Genomic DNA, 20,359 nt, shown 5'->3' with positions numbered 1-20,359 from the left:
ATAGGGTGGAATGTTGCACAGCAAAATAGGACATTTTGCACTGCAAGTTGAGACTACACCAGTGAATTCATATCTTGATAGAACAGTGTACGGAGACAACCCCCCAAAAATACTGAGCAATTTTAATGCCAGGAACAGTACTACTGCAGACTTTAAATGATGATATTGTACTTACAATTGTGGGTTGAGTAGTTGGAATATAGGTGGTGGTCTGCGGTACCTGGACCAGTTTTATAGGCTGGTTGCTTGTCACACCTGTTGCTATCTGCAGAGACAGCACAGGTAACCTCAGTAAAAGTCTCAGCTTTTACATAAATTCCACCTAGTCATAATTATTATAATATGAAATTTATGTTGGATGTTTTGTTCGTGTTAAAAATTTGTATCTTAATGAATTCACAGGTTACTTCTTTGTTAATAAAACAAAATTCAAATTATGAACATGATCAATGTATACAGCATGATGTTTCAGGTAGAACACCTATGTGAAAGCAATTCCAGATTAGTATAACTGGAATATTCCCTGGCGAAAGTTTTAGGTAATTGATTTTCTCCCATCCCATATTTCTCCAGTAATACAATGGTTGTGCTGCCACAGACAATACGTACGAACTTCAACTGAGCCAAAGTTCAACTAACTTCCCCAAAGAATTCAGGTGGAACAGCACATCCTTTTTCCCCTCTTTAAATGTTTCCCAAGTTAATCCCTTAGATGACATGTCAAGCCCAAAGATCTAACATCAGACGGTAGTAGCAAAAGTGTCAAGAAATGAACACAGCTCTCTAGTTTACTATGCTTCCCAATTCTAGAGGACTATCTCAGTGAGACATCATGCTGGAATCACAATACTACAAAATTAGTTTGCTTTTAATATTTTAAAATACAACAAGGCTCCTACGGATGTAGGGGATCATGTGTAAGGGTTTGAAGGATCAGCCCCCCCATAAAATTTTTCATTTAATAAATCTTGCAAGGGCAGAAGAAAAACGGTACTGAAATTGCTAATAGTCAAGTCCTACCTATAAAGCAAAATCTTCTCTATAAACATTTTCTATATATGCAATGTTAAGTCCCTTTTATTAGAGCATTTGCTCATCCTTGCCTACTGAATACTATCAGAGTAGATGCTATGGAGGATTTCATAACTGCACACTGCTCCGTTAACTGTAGATCCAGGTGAACTGTTGTATCAGTGTTATGGAACATTGTGGTACCCTAGTGGCAGTCTGTTGTGATAAAGCAAGTTGATTTGAATGCAGGTCTTGAGCTTGGCCTCTGAACCCCCAGGCAAGAAGGGCTTGGAAGTGCTGCAGTCAGTATTGCTTATCAGAAGGCAACTTGTATCGAAAGATCCAGACCAGAAGCTACACTGATGGGTCCTGGAGAGAGAGAGAGAAAGAGGTCCAGTCCCCCTTGGCTGGAAGGATGAGTCAAGCCAACACAAGGTTTTATTGGGAATGAGTGAAGGGGAAAGGGTGTTCCCAGAGGACAGAAGGAGGTATTTTGCCAAGATGAAGGAAAAACAAAAAACAAACAAAAAACAAAACAAAACAAAACAAAACAAACAAAAAAAAAAAAACCAACAACCAAACAAACCACAACTCCCTATCTTACTCCCCAAATCATGCTGTTTGAAATACGCAAATGGTTACAAATTCCTGGCTGATCCAGGGAAGCCTTTAGGGGTAGGTTTCAGAGGAATCTTACATACTATTTTAGTTTGAAGTGACCATAATGATACTCACTGTAACACTCTCTTTGCTTTTATCAGATGAAACTTCCTTCTCCTTGGGGGTGCTGGCTGTTTCTGTGGGTGTAGGCTGCACACTTGAACTGGGCTGTGATGTTTTATTTAATGTTTCTGTGCTAATTTCATTATCAGTTTCTTGCTGTGTTGCAGTAGCTAAAGGAAAAGAAGAAAAGAATAGCCACTACTCATGTGTGCCGGTCCATAATCACTCACTCTTCATAGGCACATCTGCACGCATGTAAATGAGGAATACTGAGTCACTGTGTATTACACCCACCCTAACTCCCTCAGCTACAAAGATGCAACCCAGAGTAAGATTACCTGACTGTGTGCAAGATTTCATATGCTCAGGCCAGTGAGCTTGTTGGCAGGGATAGTCGCAGTAGCTAGTATTCCAACAGCAGTAAAAGATGGCCTCTTTCTTGCAGTTGGCACACCACTGCTTCTTCTTAGTTTCATCCACCGCTTGCTGCTTTTCCATTTCCAGCTGCTTCTTCACCTCAGCAATCAAACGATCTCTTTCTTGTTCTAGACTCTGACGCATTTCAGCCATTGTCAGTTCTGATCAAAATACAAAGAAAGATGAATTTTCTGTTCCCACCTCCAACAGCAAGACCCTTCTTGAAAACTTGGAGCAACATTTGCTAGCTTCCTACTTAGTTACTATGAAGTAATCAGCATAAAATATCTCTTGAAGAGGGATTATCCAATGATGCATTAAAAAAAAGCAATTTTTCTGTCCTATCAAAAGCTCTCTGTAGCCTAAATTTGTCTCAGAGGACTGAACACCTGTTATTTACAGGTATGCACAGACAAAAGTACTTTGTGTATGGATTGAAATGGCATCAACTGACATCAACACAGCACATTCCATAAGGTATTCTATCCTTTACAGGGCTAATTTGTAGTATCATATGATGAAGACAATGTATACTTCTGGCATTTAAATTTTCTATTTGGGACAAAAGATAGACACAAGATTTTGAACTGTCACTTTCATACCTAGATTATGCTTCATTTCTGAGAGTTCCTGTTGATGTAACCATTGAAGTTTTTCTATCTCAATCCTCAAACGCCGAATCTAAATATTAAAAAGTTAATACTTAGTAGTAATAAACAGGGTGCAGTGAATACATAACTATTATACAGAAAAACATGCCCATAACAAAGAGCTAGATCATCACTTACATTAAGGCTCCTTTTTATTAACATGAGGAAAGTGTTCTATTTGCTTGCTAGATTTTCTTACCATAAAAAGTGCAGGACTGTTTGAAAACAAAAAGCACTTTTATTAAATTTGGACTCCCATCTAAAATTAGTTGAGTCTCTAATTTCCCTACCAGAATCAAAAATCTGTTCCTCAGTTTTGCTTGTATTTACTGGTGATCTTTCTGCTTATCTTATAGAGCCCAACTGATATTTTTTCTGTGTTTTTCTCTACCACACTAATCATTACTTCTGTAACAGCAAAAAAAATATGATCTCTAGATAGCATTCACATATAATGTATTATAGGAATAGCTATACAGTACTATATGATTATATGATATTTTTATACCATGTGAAATAAAGTTATTTATTTTCACAACTTTCAAAGTTAAATAGAAGCAGTTTTGTTTTGTTTTGTTTGTTTGTTTTTGTTTTTTAATCTTACACTAACCTCAGCTATTGTACTTCCAGTGGTATTTTTTGAAAGATCATTATAAATTTCAGTCATTGTTCCTTTGATGGCATCCATCATCTGAAAGACAAAAATCAAAAAAAAAAGTTGATATACATTTTTAATAGATACCAGCTTACTTTTCATTGTAATTCATTGTAACCACTCTAATATGAAGTTCTATTACTATCAAGGTCACATAGCTGTATATATATATGTTTTCCTGGATCTACTTTTAAAGGACTATTTTAGAAGGTAGAAGACAACATTATTCATCAGGAGTCTGATTTTTTTAATTGTCCTGAATTGGTGAACAGCTTGACCTTCTAATTACCAAGACATTGCTATTGAAGTCAGTTACAAACAAAAAATATAACTGAGTTTGGGAGAAAAGACAAATTAAAAAATTAAGAAAAAAAAAAAAAGAAAAAAAAAGAGGAAAAAAAGGCATTTACTGACATTGCTTACCACTGACAATCCTACCAAGACCATATGAAAGTTGACCACATTGAAAGTTGATAGTCAAGATTAATTCTTATGCTTTTAATATTTGTGTTTTAAAACAAAGCTACATTTTTGTGTGTTACTAAATACAGATAATGAAATGTTAACGTTTACTGTAAATATGATGCTATGGGACTATCTACACCTTTACCAAGAACAGGCCAAAACTGAACGCAGTGTAACCAAAAGAAGCAATGGGGAATATGAGAGCCAAAGAGTCTGAAGTACCTGGACAGCTAGAGGATATTGTACAAAGAACTCTGGCTTAGAATGGCAGCATTCAGCCAGTTGCACAATGATGGTTCAGCACTGTCATCAAAGTCTAGCTGTTTCTACCCAGCAGAATGAGTATACAACATATAATAACAATTATTAATTTCACAATAAAGTTTTTATTTCACAGTATAAAAATTTTAGATATTTGAAAGTTCATTTCATGACAAAACTTACAAGAAAATCCTATCCAAGAACTTACTTTGCTAGTATATTTAGCAATATCTGCAGCCACATCAGCTGAAGCTGTTGCAATTGGCAAGTCTGTATTAACTGAGGAAGAAAGTGTATTTGCAGATCCAGAACTTGTAACCATAGAAATCGGTTGAGTACTTGTAACCAAGGTTATGGTTGATGTGGAAGTGCTCTGGGTGATCTCTTTCTGCTGCACAGCTATGGTAAGAAAACGTACATCAGATCATCAATCACAAACGATTATGAAAATGCATAGGCAAACTTTTTCTAATTTTAATGTTCATTAAATATACGCACCTAACCATTTCCAAGATTTGTCTTACTTATACAATGGTGCTATTTAATCAACAGATTATACAGTGCCCAGTCACTGAACTGATACATTATTAACAAGGCTTAAAGGTAACATAGCAAACAACTTCAAATCTTACAAGTTTAGACTGGCCAATGCAAAAGTCTCCCTTAGCATTTCCTAACCTCTCAATTTGCAGAACTCCCAACTAATAGCATATGTATAAGCATAACTTAGTCTTTGACGTTTTCATTTGTCACCGTTTGGAAACATACTAACGAAGTTTTTTTTATTTTTTGTTTTCTAAACAAGGTTTAGTGAGATACTGTTGAAGACGGTCTGTTTCAGTCTCACTTTCTGGTGTTATTTGCATTCTTTTTTTTTTTTTTTTTTAACTAATGCTACTAATTATCGTTAGTTTTGAGTTGTGATGTCTTTAATATACATACATCCAACTCAAGCTCAACCATTGGCTGGGTGCAGAGCAAGGAATGCAACATGAGATTAACTCATTAAAGTAAAGAATTTCTTCAGAGAATTAAACAGGAAGAAAGTCTTGAGTTAACTCAAACAGGAAAAACTTTCTCATCCTTGCTCAATATTTCAAATAATTTTAAAACAGTTGGTAATTCAAAAATAAGAGCAAATACCTTTCACCTTTACATCCCTAATGACTCAACTGCCTTAATTTTTTTAGACAACTCTTTAAGCGATTCACATTATAAAGATGTCTCAGTTGCTGATATCTTCAAAACACAAATTAATGAAATACAATAGTTCTTCAAATTATCCCTAGGCACTATTTTTATGTCATTTCAGTACGTACAAAAAGCTATATATTTGAGAATGTTTTAATGTGATATTTCTAGCATATAATACATAAGACAGAATATAGCTGTGATGCACTCAATAGTATGTTGATAAAACACACTCACGGGCTGAACACTCAAAGTTTAGTCCATGTTATTGAGCTCATACTAAGGCATGACTATAAAAATAAAACACCAAGTTTCCCCTTTATTTCTCTCACTGAATATTTCTGTACCAATTTGTGCAGTCTATAAGCAGAAAAATAACACTTCATCACTTCTTGAATGAGTCACAAAACAGTTTGGGAGCAGGGAAATGTCACTCTGGTAAATGTTTGTATGTGTATGATATGTAAGCCTCTCTTATGTAAGAAATTACTGGCTTGCTGGTAGCATTAGCAGAATGGAGAATATATCTGAATGTATCTAGCACACCTGAAAATAGTTCAGCTGATTAATCTGAAACTACAAATAAAGCTAGATTTGCATAAAGCTGCTGTTCTTTGAACTGAAGTAGTTGAGGTGCTAGCTTACATAACCATGAGCCTACTATTACAGAAACCTCTGGCAAAAGGATGGTAAGAAAACAGTTGTGAAAACACTGTAACATGACAGACTGTTTGCTCAGTGAACTGGCATCAGAGTCCTATTAAGAGTTGATTCTTCCCATCAACAGGGATTTCAAAGACAAATGCAACCTGGGTAATTTCATTGTTAACAAATTACTGTATGAAAAAAAAACCTCTACAAACCAGCTTCTTGACAGATAAAATTGGATCCAGTTTGCAGATACTGAGATAGTGGTGGTGGTAATTGTGCAACTGGAATAGAGTTGATGATTTAATCACGTAATCCAGAAAATAGTTCTGTTTACTCTCTCAAATCTGTGACAGCTAAGAATGGCAAAAATATTTTACAGATACATGCGCAAATGTTTTGTCATTCAAATAAGGAGACATGTCTCTAAATACACACCAGAAAGAGCAGGTATGGTGAGTAAGTTGTTGTATTTTAAAGTCACTTAGAGTAGAACCAGACTTTGAGATTTTGTTTATATGGAAGAATTCCTGGTTAGGCAGCGTTGGACCACTGAGATCACTACTGGGGAATTATGGCATCATGGGCACATTGAGTTAGAAAGTGTATACCTTTAACTGCTTGTCTTGTCTGGTATCTTGTGCCTTGAGAGGACTGAGGTTGCTGTGACTGAGACTGCTGGTTCTGCTGCTGTTGCTGCTGTCTCTGCATCTTCTGCATGTGCCATTTTTGAGAAGATGTCTGAAATTTATTTGAAGAATTCCACACTACTCGCTGCACAGCAGGGGCTGTTTCCTTAGGCAGCAGAGGCCTCTGCTTTTTCACAGGGCTTCCAGTGGCTGCAGATGGAGCACTAACAGTAGAAGTAGTGCTGGTAGTTGCTGTCACACCAGCTGGTGGAGTCTGGGCTGCAGAGCGGGTAAGAACTGGAGTTTCTGGTAGAGGCTGGGTGCTTGCACTGGAAGAAGGTGGAGTTTTACCTACGACTAAACAAACATAAAACTTAATGTCAGCTTTTCACCAGCAAATCTGACCCATAATTTTACAGCTAATTTTTAGAAGAGTCATATGCACCTTCCAGACTACTTTGAATTATTTTCCTCCAAAGGTAATTATAGAATCACCTAGGTTGGAAAAGAACTTCAAGACCACCAAGTCCAACTGTCAACCTGACCTACCAAATTCCATGTCCCTTAGCGCCACATCCAAGTCTCTTAAATACCTCCAGGGATGGGGACTCCACCATGTCCCTGGGCAGCCCATGCCAAAGTCTGACCACCTGGCCCCAAGACCGAGCCCTGGGGGACACCACTGGTGACCAGCCACCAACTGGACTGAACTCCGTTCCCTAGGCCTCTTTGAGCCCATCCACCCAGGCAGTTCTTCATCCAGCAAACTGTTCGCCTCTCCAAGCCCTGAGCAGTCAGTTTTTCCTGGAGAATACTGGGGGAAGCAGTGTCAAAAGCTTTACTAAAATCCAGGTAAACAACATCCACAGCCTTTCCCTCATCTACTGAAAATCATCTTCTCATAGGAGGAGATCAGGTTAGTCAGGCCTTTCATAACCCATTCTGTCTGCTTCTGATCACTCAATTGTCAACATATTGATATTCTACAAGTAAACTCATTTCAGTCTAGTTGAAATTGGTGGCAATTGAGAAGCACCAGCTATTGACAAAAACAAAACAAGAAGTACAGAACCCAGAAAAGCAGCCTGACCTCTCTGGAAGAAAGGTTCGCATTTGTTAGACAGTTTCTGGATTACCATTTAAACCTGTCATCCCAGAGTTCACAGCTGATTGTTCCACATAGCAGATCCTATTCTCTTGCTATGCACCTTGACAGGGAAATGTTAGGATTTATCAAAAAAATCTCTTCACTGGGGTTGCTGGTGAGCTAAATGCATGGATGTTCTTACACACATTTTCTTGGTATAACTGATGTTACTTTAATATGTCCTCTTCTGACAAACAGTAGAAGACAAATAACTTTCAGACAACCAACTCAGCAAACAATTGGTATCTAAAAGCATCTGGTATCTTTTCATGAGTTTCATTGGCAAAGTACAACTGTTTACAGATAGACCTTAAACAGAAGTTCTTAAATAGATACTGTAAAAAATGGTCAAAAGCTGAAATATAATACCCCACTGTTATCTGTGCTTGTCACGTCAAAGAAAAAAAAACAAACAAACAGGAATTCCTTAGCTCCAACAAATAATATGTAAGATAACACTAAACATATGAAATCCTCATTCAATGAGAAAGAATATGAGAAGAAATTATCCACATTTGAAATACGATATTCAGTCAGGACTTATACACAGTCAATGAAACAGGGCAATATATGGTCAGGCTTTGCTCTGTCTATTCAGCTCTTCCTCATCACTGAACCACTGAAGCTGAGAAAATCCTTCCAAATCAAGTAAATAAATATGAATATCACTTTGTGTTGTGCCCAACACAGTTCTGAAATCAGCAAAAATATTACAGTTAACTTCTTTTAAATTTAACTTGTATCTATATAAGAAAAATGGCATCACTTGCTAGACATGAGTTACCAGGTATAGAGTTTGGCTTGAATCAGCAATGGTGTATTAGTTCTCATGATTTACCACTGTCCTCTCTTACTGACAATTTACCATTTGTCGAATAACTCATTTACTGTCCCTCAGCTCACCTGAAACATATTACTTTATTTTCAAAATCCAGTGGCTAGAGGAGTAAGTACCATTCTCCCTCACATGACCAAAACACTAAGAAAACTGACAAACTCACTTTCTTAAAGGTCTAGAGATCCCTTTTACCCCCTGCAAAAGCAAACAGAAGTTTCTATTGCCTTTAAGCATTGATTTTAATGGGACCTTATGAAATTTGTATGTTTGAAAAATTCCACCTACTTCTACAGCTGTGATTTTGGGATGTCTACAGAAATGTAGTTTCAGATGGAACTCATTAACACAGCAAAAAAAAAAATTCTAAATTTGTGGTTTAAATTTATTTAAACCAGAAATTATAATGGTGACTGAAAACCTTCCTTCATAGACATAAAGAATGAAAAATCATTCATAAAAATTGTTTTAGTATGGATATTTTTAGCATCTTAATGCAAAAATAGAGCTAACGGTTCTAACTTCAGCAACAGCCCTACAGTAAAGAAAAAAGAGAATTTCATCCTACCATCTTGTTTAGGAGGAGGTTCTTTAGATTCTTTCTTGTTTTTCCGTCCTTCACGCCCACAATGATCATCTCCGAGATCGATGACAAGTTCACTCTCAGAATCAGAGTCCAGTCCTAGATGCACAGTTGGAGAGTCTGTCTCATCTTTACCTTTCAGTTTTTCTTTTGCAGGATGTTGCAAACTTTTTCCCTTTTCAGAAAATTCTTTTTCAGTGTCGGTAATTGCCTTTTCTTTGACTGGGTCATCTGTTTTCTCCACTTCTGGACTTGTGCTTTTAAGTTCCTCCTTGTCTTCATTCTGTGCTGGGGGCTTAGGTTTTTTTTTCAAGCTCATTGATTCTTTGTCACTCCTTGTACCTTCCTTATCCTCTCCATCTTCTTGATCATTCTTTGATTTCTGATCCTCATCACTATATTCACTGTCACTGGTGTCAGATTTTTCAGAATCTTCAGAGTCACTGTGTTCTACTGCAGTATAAACAGCTTCAGATATTTCATTTATTCCTAATTGTGGGAAGGAAAGTACATTCCATGCTGATATCAGACTGACTGGCATTACCAAAAAAAAAAGTTCCCTCCGTAGAACGAGGAATATAAATACCATTACCCTGTCAGTCCTTAAGCTATAAGCACCTCCCTTAGTTCCCTATCTCAATATCAAAATGTGTAAGAATTACCTTCCACGTATTCCAATTATTTTTATTTGATTCAACAGCCCTCCTTCCACTGTTTTTCCCCCACTACCTACAAGCTGTAGCTTTGCTCGATATTGGGCCAATGCTGACAAATATGAAGAGGAATAATTAGTATCCACAACAAACCACCCTAAAATTAGTAGCACTGTTCACCTGATTAGTTACTTCCGCACATGTCAGCACAATCAGTTTTAGACAGCATAATTTTTGTGAGAAGAATCTGTAATTCTCTAGTGCCTAGAAAATCTTCAATTAACTGCTAGACTATGCTTATATTTTTAACAGCTCCTGTACGACTGGATATAATAATTTGTGCAGCTAACCTAAGTTAGGTATAGTTTTTCAATTTTTCTATTTACAAAGCAAATAGAAAGACTTTAATTCTGCTATACTATCTTCAACAAAATGGTTCACAAACAGATTAAAAGATGAAAGAATGAAAGATTTTTGGCTAAAATATGAAATGTAAGGTCTCGCTATTTTAAGTTAAACTAGTTCAATGTATTCTATTGGTGTTTAAGAGCTCTAACACCCTCTTACTCTTGTGTTAATGCATAAAATATTTAAAGTTTTACTATTTGAAAATGCTTTTTAAACTCCAGAATTTCCTCAAGTGGTATACTCACCAAGTTGTGCTTTACAGCTCTCTATTGTCTTGTCAAGATTAAGCTGGAACCTACTACGTATCTGTCGTTTTGGTGAAATGAGTGGCACAGGGGTGGACTGCTGTTGGACTGACTCACTCAACTCCTTCAGATCCATCTCAGCTTTGCTACGATCTAGAAAAAGAAAAAGGATCAAAGAAAAATATTTTGCAAAAAGAAAAAAGATCGTTATCCACGTACGACAAATTTTACTGATTAACAACACAACCTGAAACATGTTTCATTTCTTTTATAACTACAGGCTAAACAGTGATTCTAAAATGACTCCACTAAAAATAACGGACTCTTCCTCTCTGATGCTACATATTTCACATGCAAACTGCATGCATAAGTTATACGGATGCTCTTTTCCATCAACATTAAATTATCAAGAAATTATCATTGAGTAAGTTGCCCAACAGCAGCTCTACTAAGCTATTGTTATTTACTGCTATTAGTATATTTTCACAGAGAAAATTACATAATAATTATCCTTGTAGACATGAGTTAGAATTTAAAAGATAAACGTTAAAGATAAACGATAAAGTTGTTACACCAGATACAGTAATAAATTTAATAAGCTATTTTTTTCAATATATGCCAGCAAAATCTTCTCTTGAGCTCTCCAATACAATTAAAGAGAATTTTGACTGAAATATACAGATCTGTCAGCAGAGTAGGGCTAGAACTGTCTTAGCAACTAAGTTTCACATTTTTGCTCCAGTTTTTAAAAAAGGTTACTTCTGTTCCACAGTCCTATTATTTACTCTTTGCTAGCAATGGGGACGCTTCCTTTTGGTGCTCAGAACACCAAACCACTCTGGAATTAGTTGCTTGTCTGGGCAGGAGGAAGAGGAAACAAACAAGGTGGATGGAATGGAGAGAAGAATTAGGTTCTGCCACTTTAGCTCCTTGAATTGGCTCATCGTAGGATTAAGTAAGATCCACAGAGGCCATTGAGAAGACACAAGACAACACTAGCACAACGAGCATTTTTACTTCATTTACAATTTCAATCCACAGAAGTTAAAGATATCACAGTATTCTTATTTTACTTTAAAACAAAACCACAAAAAACCCACTCATCTCCAAGACATTTTTTGGATGAACAATTCATAGAGGAAAGTGAAATAAAGAGCTAAGCCAATGATTCCTCTGCTCTAACGTTCCTCATGAGTTTTAGCTCAACTTTAAGGTACACTTAAGAGCCATCATAGAGTGCCTCAAGCTCTGCAATGCAGGTGTCATAGTTGGGCTGGCCACTCTACCTCCCACTAGGGCTGCAAACAGAATCTGTATTACATGTAGAGCAGGTGCAGAAGGAACCATTCAAGTATTGATGCACTTTTTCTTTTCTGCTTAAATAGCAGTTTCCCATCTCCTCCCAGAGAGAGGCAGCAACTTATGTGCTGCAATCCCACAAGCTAAATATACAGGCTATATATTGGATCACCTTGGATTATTTATTTATATATATATATATATATATATATATATATGCATTATAGCATACACAAATTCAGACTAAATAATCTAACGCACAGTCATATTTTCTAGCCCCAGTGAAATGATCCTAAAAGTAATATTGAATTTCACAGTCCTCATGTGGCATTTTCATACTGCAAAAGACCAAACATACCAAAAACTCCATCACTTTTGGTGTAAATTTTGAAAATAACAAAGGCCCTAAATCGTTTAAGTATTTTTGAAAAATTTGCTCCTTGTGTTAGAACTAGGTTTCTCCTTCCTGTGTGTTTATAGACTGATAAAAACTGACCTTTAACTTTCTGTAAGAGATGGTCTTGAAATTCATTTTAATTCAGGAAGATAGCTTTCTGCATGATATACAGTATACCAGTTTGTAACTTTGGAAAATATTTCACATAGGAATTACAGTAAATTATTGCAGTGTGAACCAAAGGTAATCTAGTACTGTCTTAAGAATATTTTTTTCTGCCAGCAAGAGAACACAGACTTTTGTTTGGGGCTTCACTGCAGAAATAAAGGCAGACAAAAATCCCCTTATGCCAAAAAACTGGGACAGAAAGTGAATGACAAAAAGCAGACTACTAAAGAAGTTAAGTAAAATCACAATCACAAGTCACAGCTTAATTAAACTCTGGCTTTCCATAATCTACCCCAGAGGGGCTGAAATAAAAATGAGATTTCAGCCTAACTTCCATCTTAACTGATGACAGGTAGCTCTTTGCAAACATACAAATTACAGCTGCATTGATTTTAAGGTTGGAAAGACAAGCTATTTGTAAAAGTTAATTTTTCTGTGATGAAAGAGATACTGTTAATTTTCCAAACCTGCAGTTCAAGATACTTCATCACACTGAAGAGCTTTGAATGGATTTCATCTACAATGACAAAACAAATAAGGCATCTAGCTCTAGTGCTTATTAAAGAAACAGTTGTTGTTTTTTTTCCCTATTGCTATTGTAGATAAGAGCAGAATAACACCCTTCAGTCTCGTATTTTGTTCTTAATTGATGTATGAATCATAGAATCATAGAATCATAGAATATCCTGAGTTGGAAGGGACCCTTAAGGATCATCAAGTCCAACTCTCGACACCGCACGGGTCTACCCAAAAGTTCAGACCATGTGCCTAAGTTCACAGTCCAATCTCTTCTTAAATTCAGACAGGCTCGGTGCAGTGACCACTTCCCTGGGGAGCCTGTTCCAGTGTGCAACCACCCTCTCTGTGAAGAACCCCCTCCTGACGTCCAGCCTAAATTTCCCCTGCCTCAGCTTAACCCCGTTCCCGCGGGTCCTGTCACTAGTGTTAATGGAGAAAAGGTCTCCTGCCTCTTGACAACCCCTTACGAGGAAGTTGTAGACTGCGATGAGGTCTCCCCTCAGCCTCTTCTTCTCCAGGCTGAACAGGCCCAGTGACCTCAGCCGTTCCTCGTACGTCTTCCCCTCAAGGCCTTTCACCATCTTCGTAGCCCTCCTCTGGACACTTTCCAACAGTTTCATGTCCTTTTTATACTGTGGTGCCCAGAACTGCACACAGTACTCGAGGTGAGGCCGCACCAGCGCAGAGTAGAGCGGGACAATCACCTCCCAGCGATGCCGTGCTTGATGCACCCCAGGACACGGTTGGCCCTCCTGGCTGCCAGGGCACACTGCTGGCTCATATTCAACTTGCTGTCTACCACGACCCCCAGATCCCTCTCTTCTAGGCTGCTCTCCAGCGTCTCATCGCCCAGTCTGTACGTGCCCAGTCTGTCTGCAGCCAGGGTTTCCCCGTCCCAGGTGCAGGACCTGGCACTTGCTCTTATTGAACTTCATGCGGTTGGTGATCGCCCAGCTCTCCAACCTGTCCAGATCCCTTTCCGCCCTCATTTGAGTCCACAACTCCTCCAAGTTTGGTGTCATCAGCAAACCTGCTCAAAATACCCTCTATTCCTACATCCAGATCGTTTATAAAAATATTGAAAAGTACCGGCCCTAAAATGGAGCCTTGAGGGACCCCACTGGTGACCGCCCGCCAGCCTGACGCAGCCCCATTTACCATAACCCTTTGGGCCCTGCCCGTTAGCCAATTGCTCACCCATCGTATGATGTTTTTATTTAGCTGTATGGTGGACATTTTGTCCAGTAGGATCCTATGGGAAACCGTGTCAAAAGCCTTGCTGAAGTCCAAAAAAATCACATCAGCTGGTTTCCCTTGGTCCACCATACGGGTGATCTTATCATAAAAGGAAATCAGGTTAGTTAGGCCGGACCTACCCTTCACAAACCCATGCTGGCTGGGACCAATGACTGCTTTGTCCCCCAGGTGCGCCTCAATAAGTCCAAGAACCAACTTCTCCATGATTTTACCAGGCACTGACGTGAGACTGACAGGCCTGTAATTGCTAGGGTCTTCTTTCTGACCCTTCCTGAAAATTGGCACAACATTTGCCAGCTTCCAGTCTACCGGGACCTCTCCAAATTCCCAGGATCGTTGAAAAATAATTGAAAGAGGTTCCGCGATGACATCCGCCAGCTCTTTCAGCATCCGGGGATGAATCCCATCCGGACCCATGGACTTGTAGGGATCCAGGTGGAGTAGCAAATCCTGCACACGTTCAGGGTCAGTTGGGAGTTTGTCATCCCCACCGTCCCGGCCCTCCAGCTCAGGGCACCCTGGGTCCCGAAGCCCATCATCGGCATTGAAGACAGAGGCAAAGAAGGCGTTAAGCGTCTCTGCTTTGCCTATGTCATTGTCTGTGAGGAGACCTTCCCTATCAAGGAGCGGCCCTATGTATTCTTTAGTTCTCCTTTTTCCATTTACATATCTAAAAAAACCCTTTTTATTTTCTCTCACAGACACAGCCAGCTTCAACTCTAGCTGTGCTTTGGCCACTCGAACTTTCTCCCTACAAACACGAACAGCATCCCTGTATTCTTTCCATGACGCCTGGCCCTCCTTCCAGTAGCAAAACACTCTCTGTTTCCGCCTAATCTCCATTAGAATGTTCCTGGTCAGCCACGCCGGCCTCCTGCCCCGCCTGCCTGACTTGCGATATTTAGGAATTGCCTGATCTTGTGCTTCTAGGAGGCATCGCTTAAAGAATGACCAGCACTGGTGGACATCGAGGCCTTCAAGAGCAGTTTCCCAGGGGACCTTGCTGACTAGTTCCCTGAGCAGCCTGAAGTCTGCTTTCCCCATATCTAGGGATGAGGTTTTGGTGGCACTTTTCCTTCTGTCACCATAAATTTTGAACTCAACCACTTCATGGTCGCTATGACCGAGGCGGCCACCAATCACCACATCTCCCACCAGACCCTCTCTGTTTTCTAGCAACAGGTCTAGGAGGGCACCTTTCCTAGTTGGCTCCGTTAGCACCTGCACCAAGAAGTTATCATCTAGGTGCTTCATGAACCTCCTGGACCTGCTCGTGTCAGCCGTGTGGCACTCCCAGTTAACGTCCGGCAAGTTGAAGTCCCCCATAAGGACAAGGGGAGTTAATCTCGAGGCCTCTCTTAGTTCTGTAAAGAGTAATTTATCGGCGCTATCGTCCTGGCCAGGCGGTCTGTAATAGACTCCCACAACGACATCCCCTTTATTCGTTCGTCCCTTGATCCTTACCCAGAGGCTCTCAACTTTGCCATTGCCAACCTGAAGTTCCACACAGTCCAGCCCCTGCTTCACATACATCGCCACCCCACCACCTCGCCTACCCTGCCTGTCCCTCCTGAAGAGCCTGTAACCATCTATCACAACAATGAATATGCAGGGGAGACATTATCCCAATACTAAAAGGATGTCCTGTCGCTGAGTTGCTTTCATGGAATGGAACGATATGATACATGTACTATAGCAAAGGAACGCAGAAAACTATTTCCCCTATCAAGCTACAAAAATGCATTGTTGATCAGAGTTTAAGTCCCTAGTAGATTTTGAACTAATTCACACATCCTCCTAAAAAAAGAAATTAACTGGACATATGGTAGACAGCACCTGTGAAAAATACCAACTTTGGAGCTTCACTCTTATTTTGACATTCCCAGAAGCAAATGAAGGAAAGGAGATCTCATTATCACCAGGTAGGTGCGTTGTTATAGGAGGATACTTCACCTCAAACATCAAAACACTATTCTAAAACTCAGTTCTAGTCAACGTTTTCCTTAATTACTATGATGACAGTAGTTCATTCTTAGATGACAGAAATGAAGGCTGCCTTTTTTAGGAAAGGGGCCACAGTTCAAAATGTTTTTAAACTGCAGAGTGTTTCTGAAACAAAGAAGCTGAATTAATAGTTCTAATTGCTGTTAAGCTACAGCTCTTCTGCACTCTGCACTTAAGAAGAGGGGGAGGTGTCAAAGACCCATTCATAAAATGAGGAGTATCTGGCTAAAGAAGAATAGAGGAAAAAAACGACCTGACTGCTGTATAGTAAGTATGACTCAATGTGATGCTACTGGAGAAGCAATACATCATAAGTGTCATTAGAATCTCTTCCTAACACTTCCTGACTTAAAGACTGGTTCTCTGAGTTATGCAAAACATGAATTATAACACATCATTCCATTTGGAGCACTTAAAAATATAAACACACAGGGAAAAAAAAGTGTGCAAACAAGAGGTGGTTCATAGGAAAGAGACAAAATCAATTTAGAAAATATTATGTAAGGGGGAAAATTCCCTTTGGAGAGATGAAACATGAAAAAAATATTAACAGCCTTCCTCCTTAAAGTAGAGAAAGCTGCCTAAAAGGTGATAGCGACCATGGTTCTCCATGGTCAGGAACAAACTAGAATAATGTGCTGTATTTCCAGCAAACATTATTTAGATTGGATATTCACGTGAGGTTGAAAGAGTAATGAAACTATCAAAAAGTTTAACCAGGAATAATGTGGAATTTCCCTCATCAATTTCCAAGGACAGCTTAAATAACTTTGTGTCAGAAATGAAGTATGGGACTTACCTCTTTTCCTTAGTGTAGTTTGGAATCATGATTTTACTGGAGCATTGCCAGCTTACATCTTAGGGTTTTACAGTAAGGTGTTTTGTTTACAGTTAGCTTTCAAAACGTGCAGTTTCCTTTCAGGCATGATAAGGATAGAATTTCAAAAGAAATCAGCACTCACAAAGCTTTTTCATTCACACTGAAAGAATTTGAGTGTTGATTTTTTTTTTTTAATTTTGCCATATATATGTATATAATATGTATATAAATAAAAGAAAAAATTATAGAAAGCTTTGCTCTAGGATTTGATAAATAAAGAGTTACCATCACTATATGGCAGGATATAAATAGAGGAAAAGATGGCCAAAAGGGGAAAGATAGACAAGAGACACTATAATATCTACCCAGCAGAGCCTCTATCTTAATATGGAAGAAGTGTCACATTTCAAACTTATCTAGCCCAGAAGGAGGTCTCACTGAGAAGATCTGTTTTTCCAATTTGTCTCATTAATTCTGAGGTATTAGTACAAAGAAAACAAGTAAGTTTTTCTCATCGCCCATCTGAAAAATATAATTCCTTATTGGGTCAAAGTTTTATTTCATCTTTTCTGACTCTAATACACAAAGACAGGCGTATATATATAAAAACCTGGAATTAACACATTTTTCCAAGCAATCTGTGTATAGTTTGATCATTCACACCTGCACTTTTCGCTTTAGCCAGTCTACCAGGAAGAACTGATGGCTCATTTCCAATATTTGTCTTTCCTTATTGCTGAAATATTGCTGTAGGATGATCACACAGCCCTTAAGCTGGCTGCTTAAGGTACAAGTTTCTGTTTTCTATACTTTCACTTTTGTTTTTTCAAAGAATCCCTGTTCACACAATTAATCTTATCTAAAAGCCATGGGATTCCCAGATGAAGCCATGTCAGGTATAGCTGACATGAACAAATGAAGAAGTGCCCTTTCCATACCTAGTACCAAACAGCATATATAGCAAAGGAAATTCCCCTAAAGCTGAAGAAATATTTGATATTCTACCTAAAAGTATACTAGCTGTTCTTTTATGGTATTGCTTGTGGACAACAACAACAGATTTTCAGTTCCACCCTATGTATTCAAAATACTCTAAGCTCCAACTAATGTCTCCCACCTGTGGCTCAAACAATTTCAATACAAAAATGTTTCTTAACATTTTTTTTTCCCAAATGCAATTTTTTTTTTTTTCAGGTAAGGCAACAAACAGCTGCAGTGCAGCAAAAGTAAGTAATGGTTACGTCCACACAGATGGATTCACACTAAAAAGTACACTATAAGCTTGTATCTACAGTTACATCTAGCTCACTGGAAGCATTTCAAATTCTGCTTGCTGTGATCAAGCCTTCCTTAAGTATTTGGCAAAGACCAAGAGAAAGAATCCTGTCTCTCCATGTAATATCATAGGGATGAAAAAAGTGGCCAGAACTGAATCAGAATACTCTTGGGAGCAAAGCATGACTGAAGAAAGTGATTTATGTCTCTTTGGCTTTTGGAACTATTTTACCAAAGTAGTACTTTCCTACTTCATCTTTCAAAATTTCAGAATCTAAAATTTAGGGAATTTCAAGATGTCTGCTAATTCCTTTTCTCCATCTATCTTCCTAGATGTGGATGGTTAGCAAAGAGGTGACATGAAGGTAGCAAAAGAGAAACCCTAATAAATCCTAAACCCTAAAAAACACAGGAAAACTTTACCAGGTGCTCACAGAAGAGACTGATGGGTGAAGAATGGCAATATTCATGTTATTAAAAGCTTTAAACTTACCTACTGTTTAGTAACATTCATTTGTACAGGTTAGCCAAAAATCATCTCAGCTACTTCCTTCCATCAAAAAGAAATGATAACAGGAACTTTAATTCCATTTATAAAACAAAAAAAGAACAGCTTATTTGACGAAACAATAATTATATAAGTGCCACATGTAAAGCCCTTTGTTCATTTAAAGCTAAGTAGAATCAAGTTTGTTCATATTTTCTCACATTAACACCACTGTAATTTACTCAGCTGTAACAGAATTAGACTTTCAAAGGTCAAGACTAACCAAGATTAAGATTCAGAATGCTTCCTGGAGTGGAAGTTCTTTCTTGCTTAGCAGAAATTGGTGTTGACGCTTGAGGAGAGAAGGGTTTGGGACTGCCTGACAAGCTCCCTGCTTGACCTGTTCTTGTGGGTGCTGGAGAAGCTGAAAAAGTACAAAATTAATAAAGAAAGGTTTAAAAATAATCACAATAAAGCCATACTCACTGGGACAAAACAGCTTTTAAACCTTTAAAAGCAGGGAAAAGATTTTTGTTTAATAATTTCAACATCATGTTATATCTCCACTGTAACTTACAACTGTCTCATACTTTAGTTTAATAAAAAAAGAAACTGTAAGGAAAATCATGTTACTACAGCTATTAATTCCATTCAGGCCAAATGAATGTTTAACCTCAAAACAACTCTGTTTTCAGTGAAGTTTCCAACTTTTGAGATTTGGCTATTTTAAATGTAAACAAACTCTGACTGCTATCTATTTTATTGCATGTATGTAGGTAAACATTTTAAAAAAATAAAACTAGCCCATTTTATAGATACATAAATAGAGAATTGAAAACACAAATCATACTAAATTTAGTCAGTGCAGTTGGAGATTACTGATGAAATCTCACAGATTAGGCAGTAGGATATTCTAATTTACACACAGTTTAGGCAAAATTCTGCGCTCTGATCCTTCAAAATGTATGCAAAGTCATGTTTCAAAAACAAACTTCTGGAAATACCCAATCTGTCTAGAAAGGGAAACATCTGTAGGCCATTACCTAAAAAGAAAGTCTTAACTCCTGTCAGCAAGAGTTGTCCATTAAATCTCTGCTTAATGCTCTGAAACTGTCATTCTAAACTCACTGCTGAACAATTTGTGTTCCCCAGTGCCTAAAAGACTGTCTATATATTTTTTCAGATTCCTAACAGGTAGTGATATCTGCTGTTTTCAGGAACAGCAGGTATTCTATATTTCATAGAATCATAGAATGGTTTGGGTTATTAATTAAAATGGTTTGCGTTATTAATTAAAACTCTACATCTTAAGACAGAAAACAGCACCTATAAGCTACACCTCGTGTGAAAGATGCACACACACACATACATGATAACTGATCTATAAAATGAATTATTTCTTTTGACATGTTATCATCTACTGAAATGTCCATATCTTTTCATACACTTTAACTCATCAGAGTTACTTTATCATCACTTTCATAAGATGTACAGGATCCCATCACAAGATAACGTGTACCCAAATGTCATTTCACAGCCTAGCTTTTTTGGGCTAAGAGAAATAAGATTCCCAAACCATGACCTGCCAGGTCTACTGTCCATTTGGTGTTCA

At 38.1% G+C, this 20,359-nt stretch overlaps 1 protein-coding gene across 7 annotated transcripts in view; it reads right to left on the bottom strand.

Annotated features, from left to right (window-relative positions):
• Nucleotides 1-20,359, bottom strand: part of ZMYND8 (zinc finger MYND-type containing 8) — a 63,584-nt gene that overhangs the window by 5,503 nt on the left and 37,722 nt on the right. For 6 of the 7 annotated variants that reach the window (XR_004253968.1, XM_032198628.1, XM_032198626.1 and 3 more), the window contains 9 exons: nt 19,031-19,171; nt 10,522-10,674; nt 9,201-9,704; nt 6,633-7,007; nt 4,391-4,581; nt 3,412-3,492; nt 2,754-2,832; nt 2,073-2,312; nt 1,747-1,904 (listed from right to left, as the gene is read on the bottom strand). Coding sequence is in view for 6 of the 7 variants with exons in the window: in XM_032198628.1 (XP_032054519.1) it covers nt 1,747-1,904; nt 2,073-2,312; nt 2,754-2,832; nt 3,412-3,492; nt 4,391-4,581; nt 6,633-7,007; nt 9,201-9,704; nt 10,522-10,674; nt 19,031-19,171 (1,922 nt within the window). In the remaining variant the exon portion in view is untranslated. Of the gene's footprint in view, nt 1-232; nt 1,381-1,746; nt 1,905-2,072; nt 2,313-2,753; nt 2,833-3,411; nt 3,493-4,390; nt 4,582-6,632; nt 7,008-9,200; nt 9,705-10,521; nt 10,675-19,030; nt 19,172-20,359 lie in introns of those variants that run through there. The other variant, XM_032198631.1, reaches the window with a different exon arrangement.

Source organism: Aythya fuligula, chromosome 16 (assembly GCF_009819795.1).
Source record: "Aythya fuligula isolate bAytFul2 chromosome 16, bAytFul2.pri, whole genome shotgun sequence".
NCBI classification, from domain to species: domain Eukaryota; kingdom Metazoa; phylum Chordata; class Aves; order Anseriformes; family Anatidae; genus Aythya; species Aythya fuligula.
This window is presented reverse-complemented; position numbering and strand designations above follow the sequence as displayed.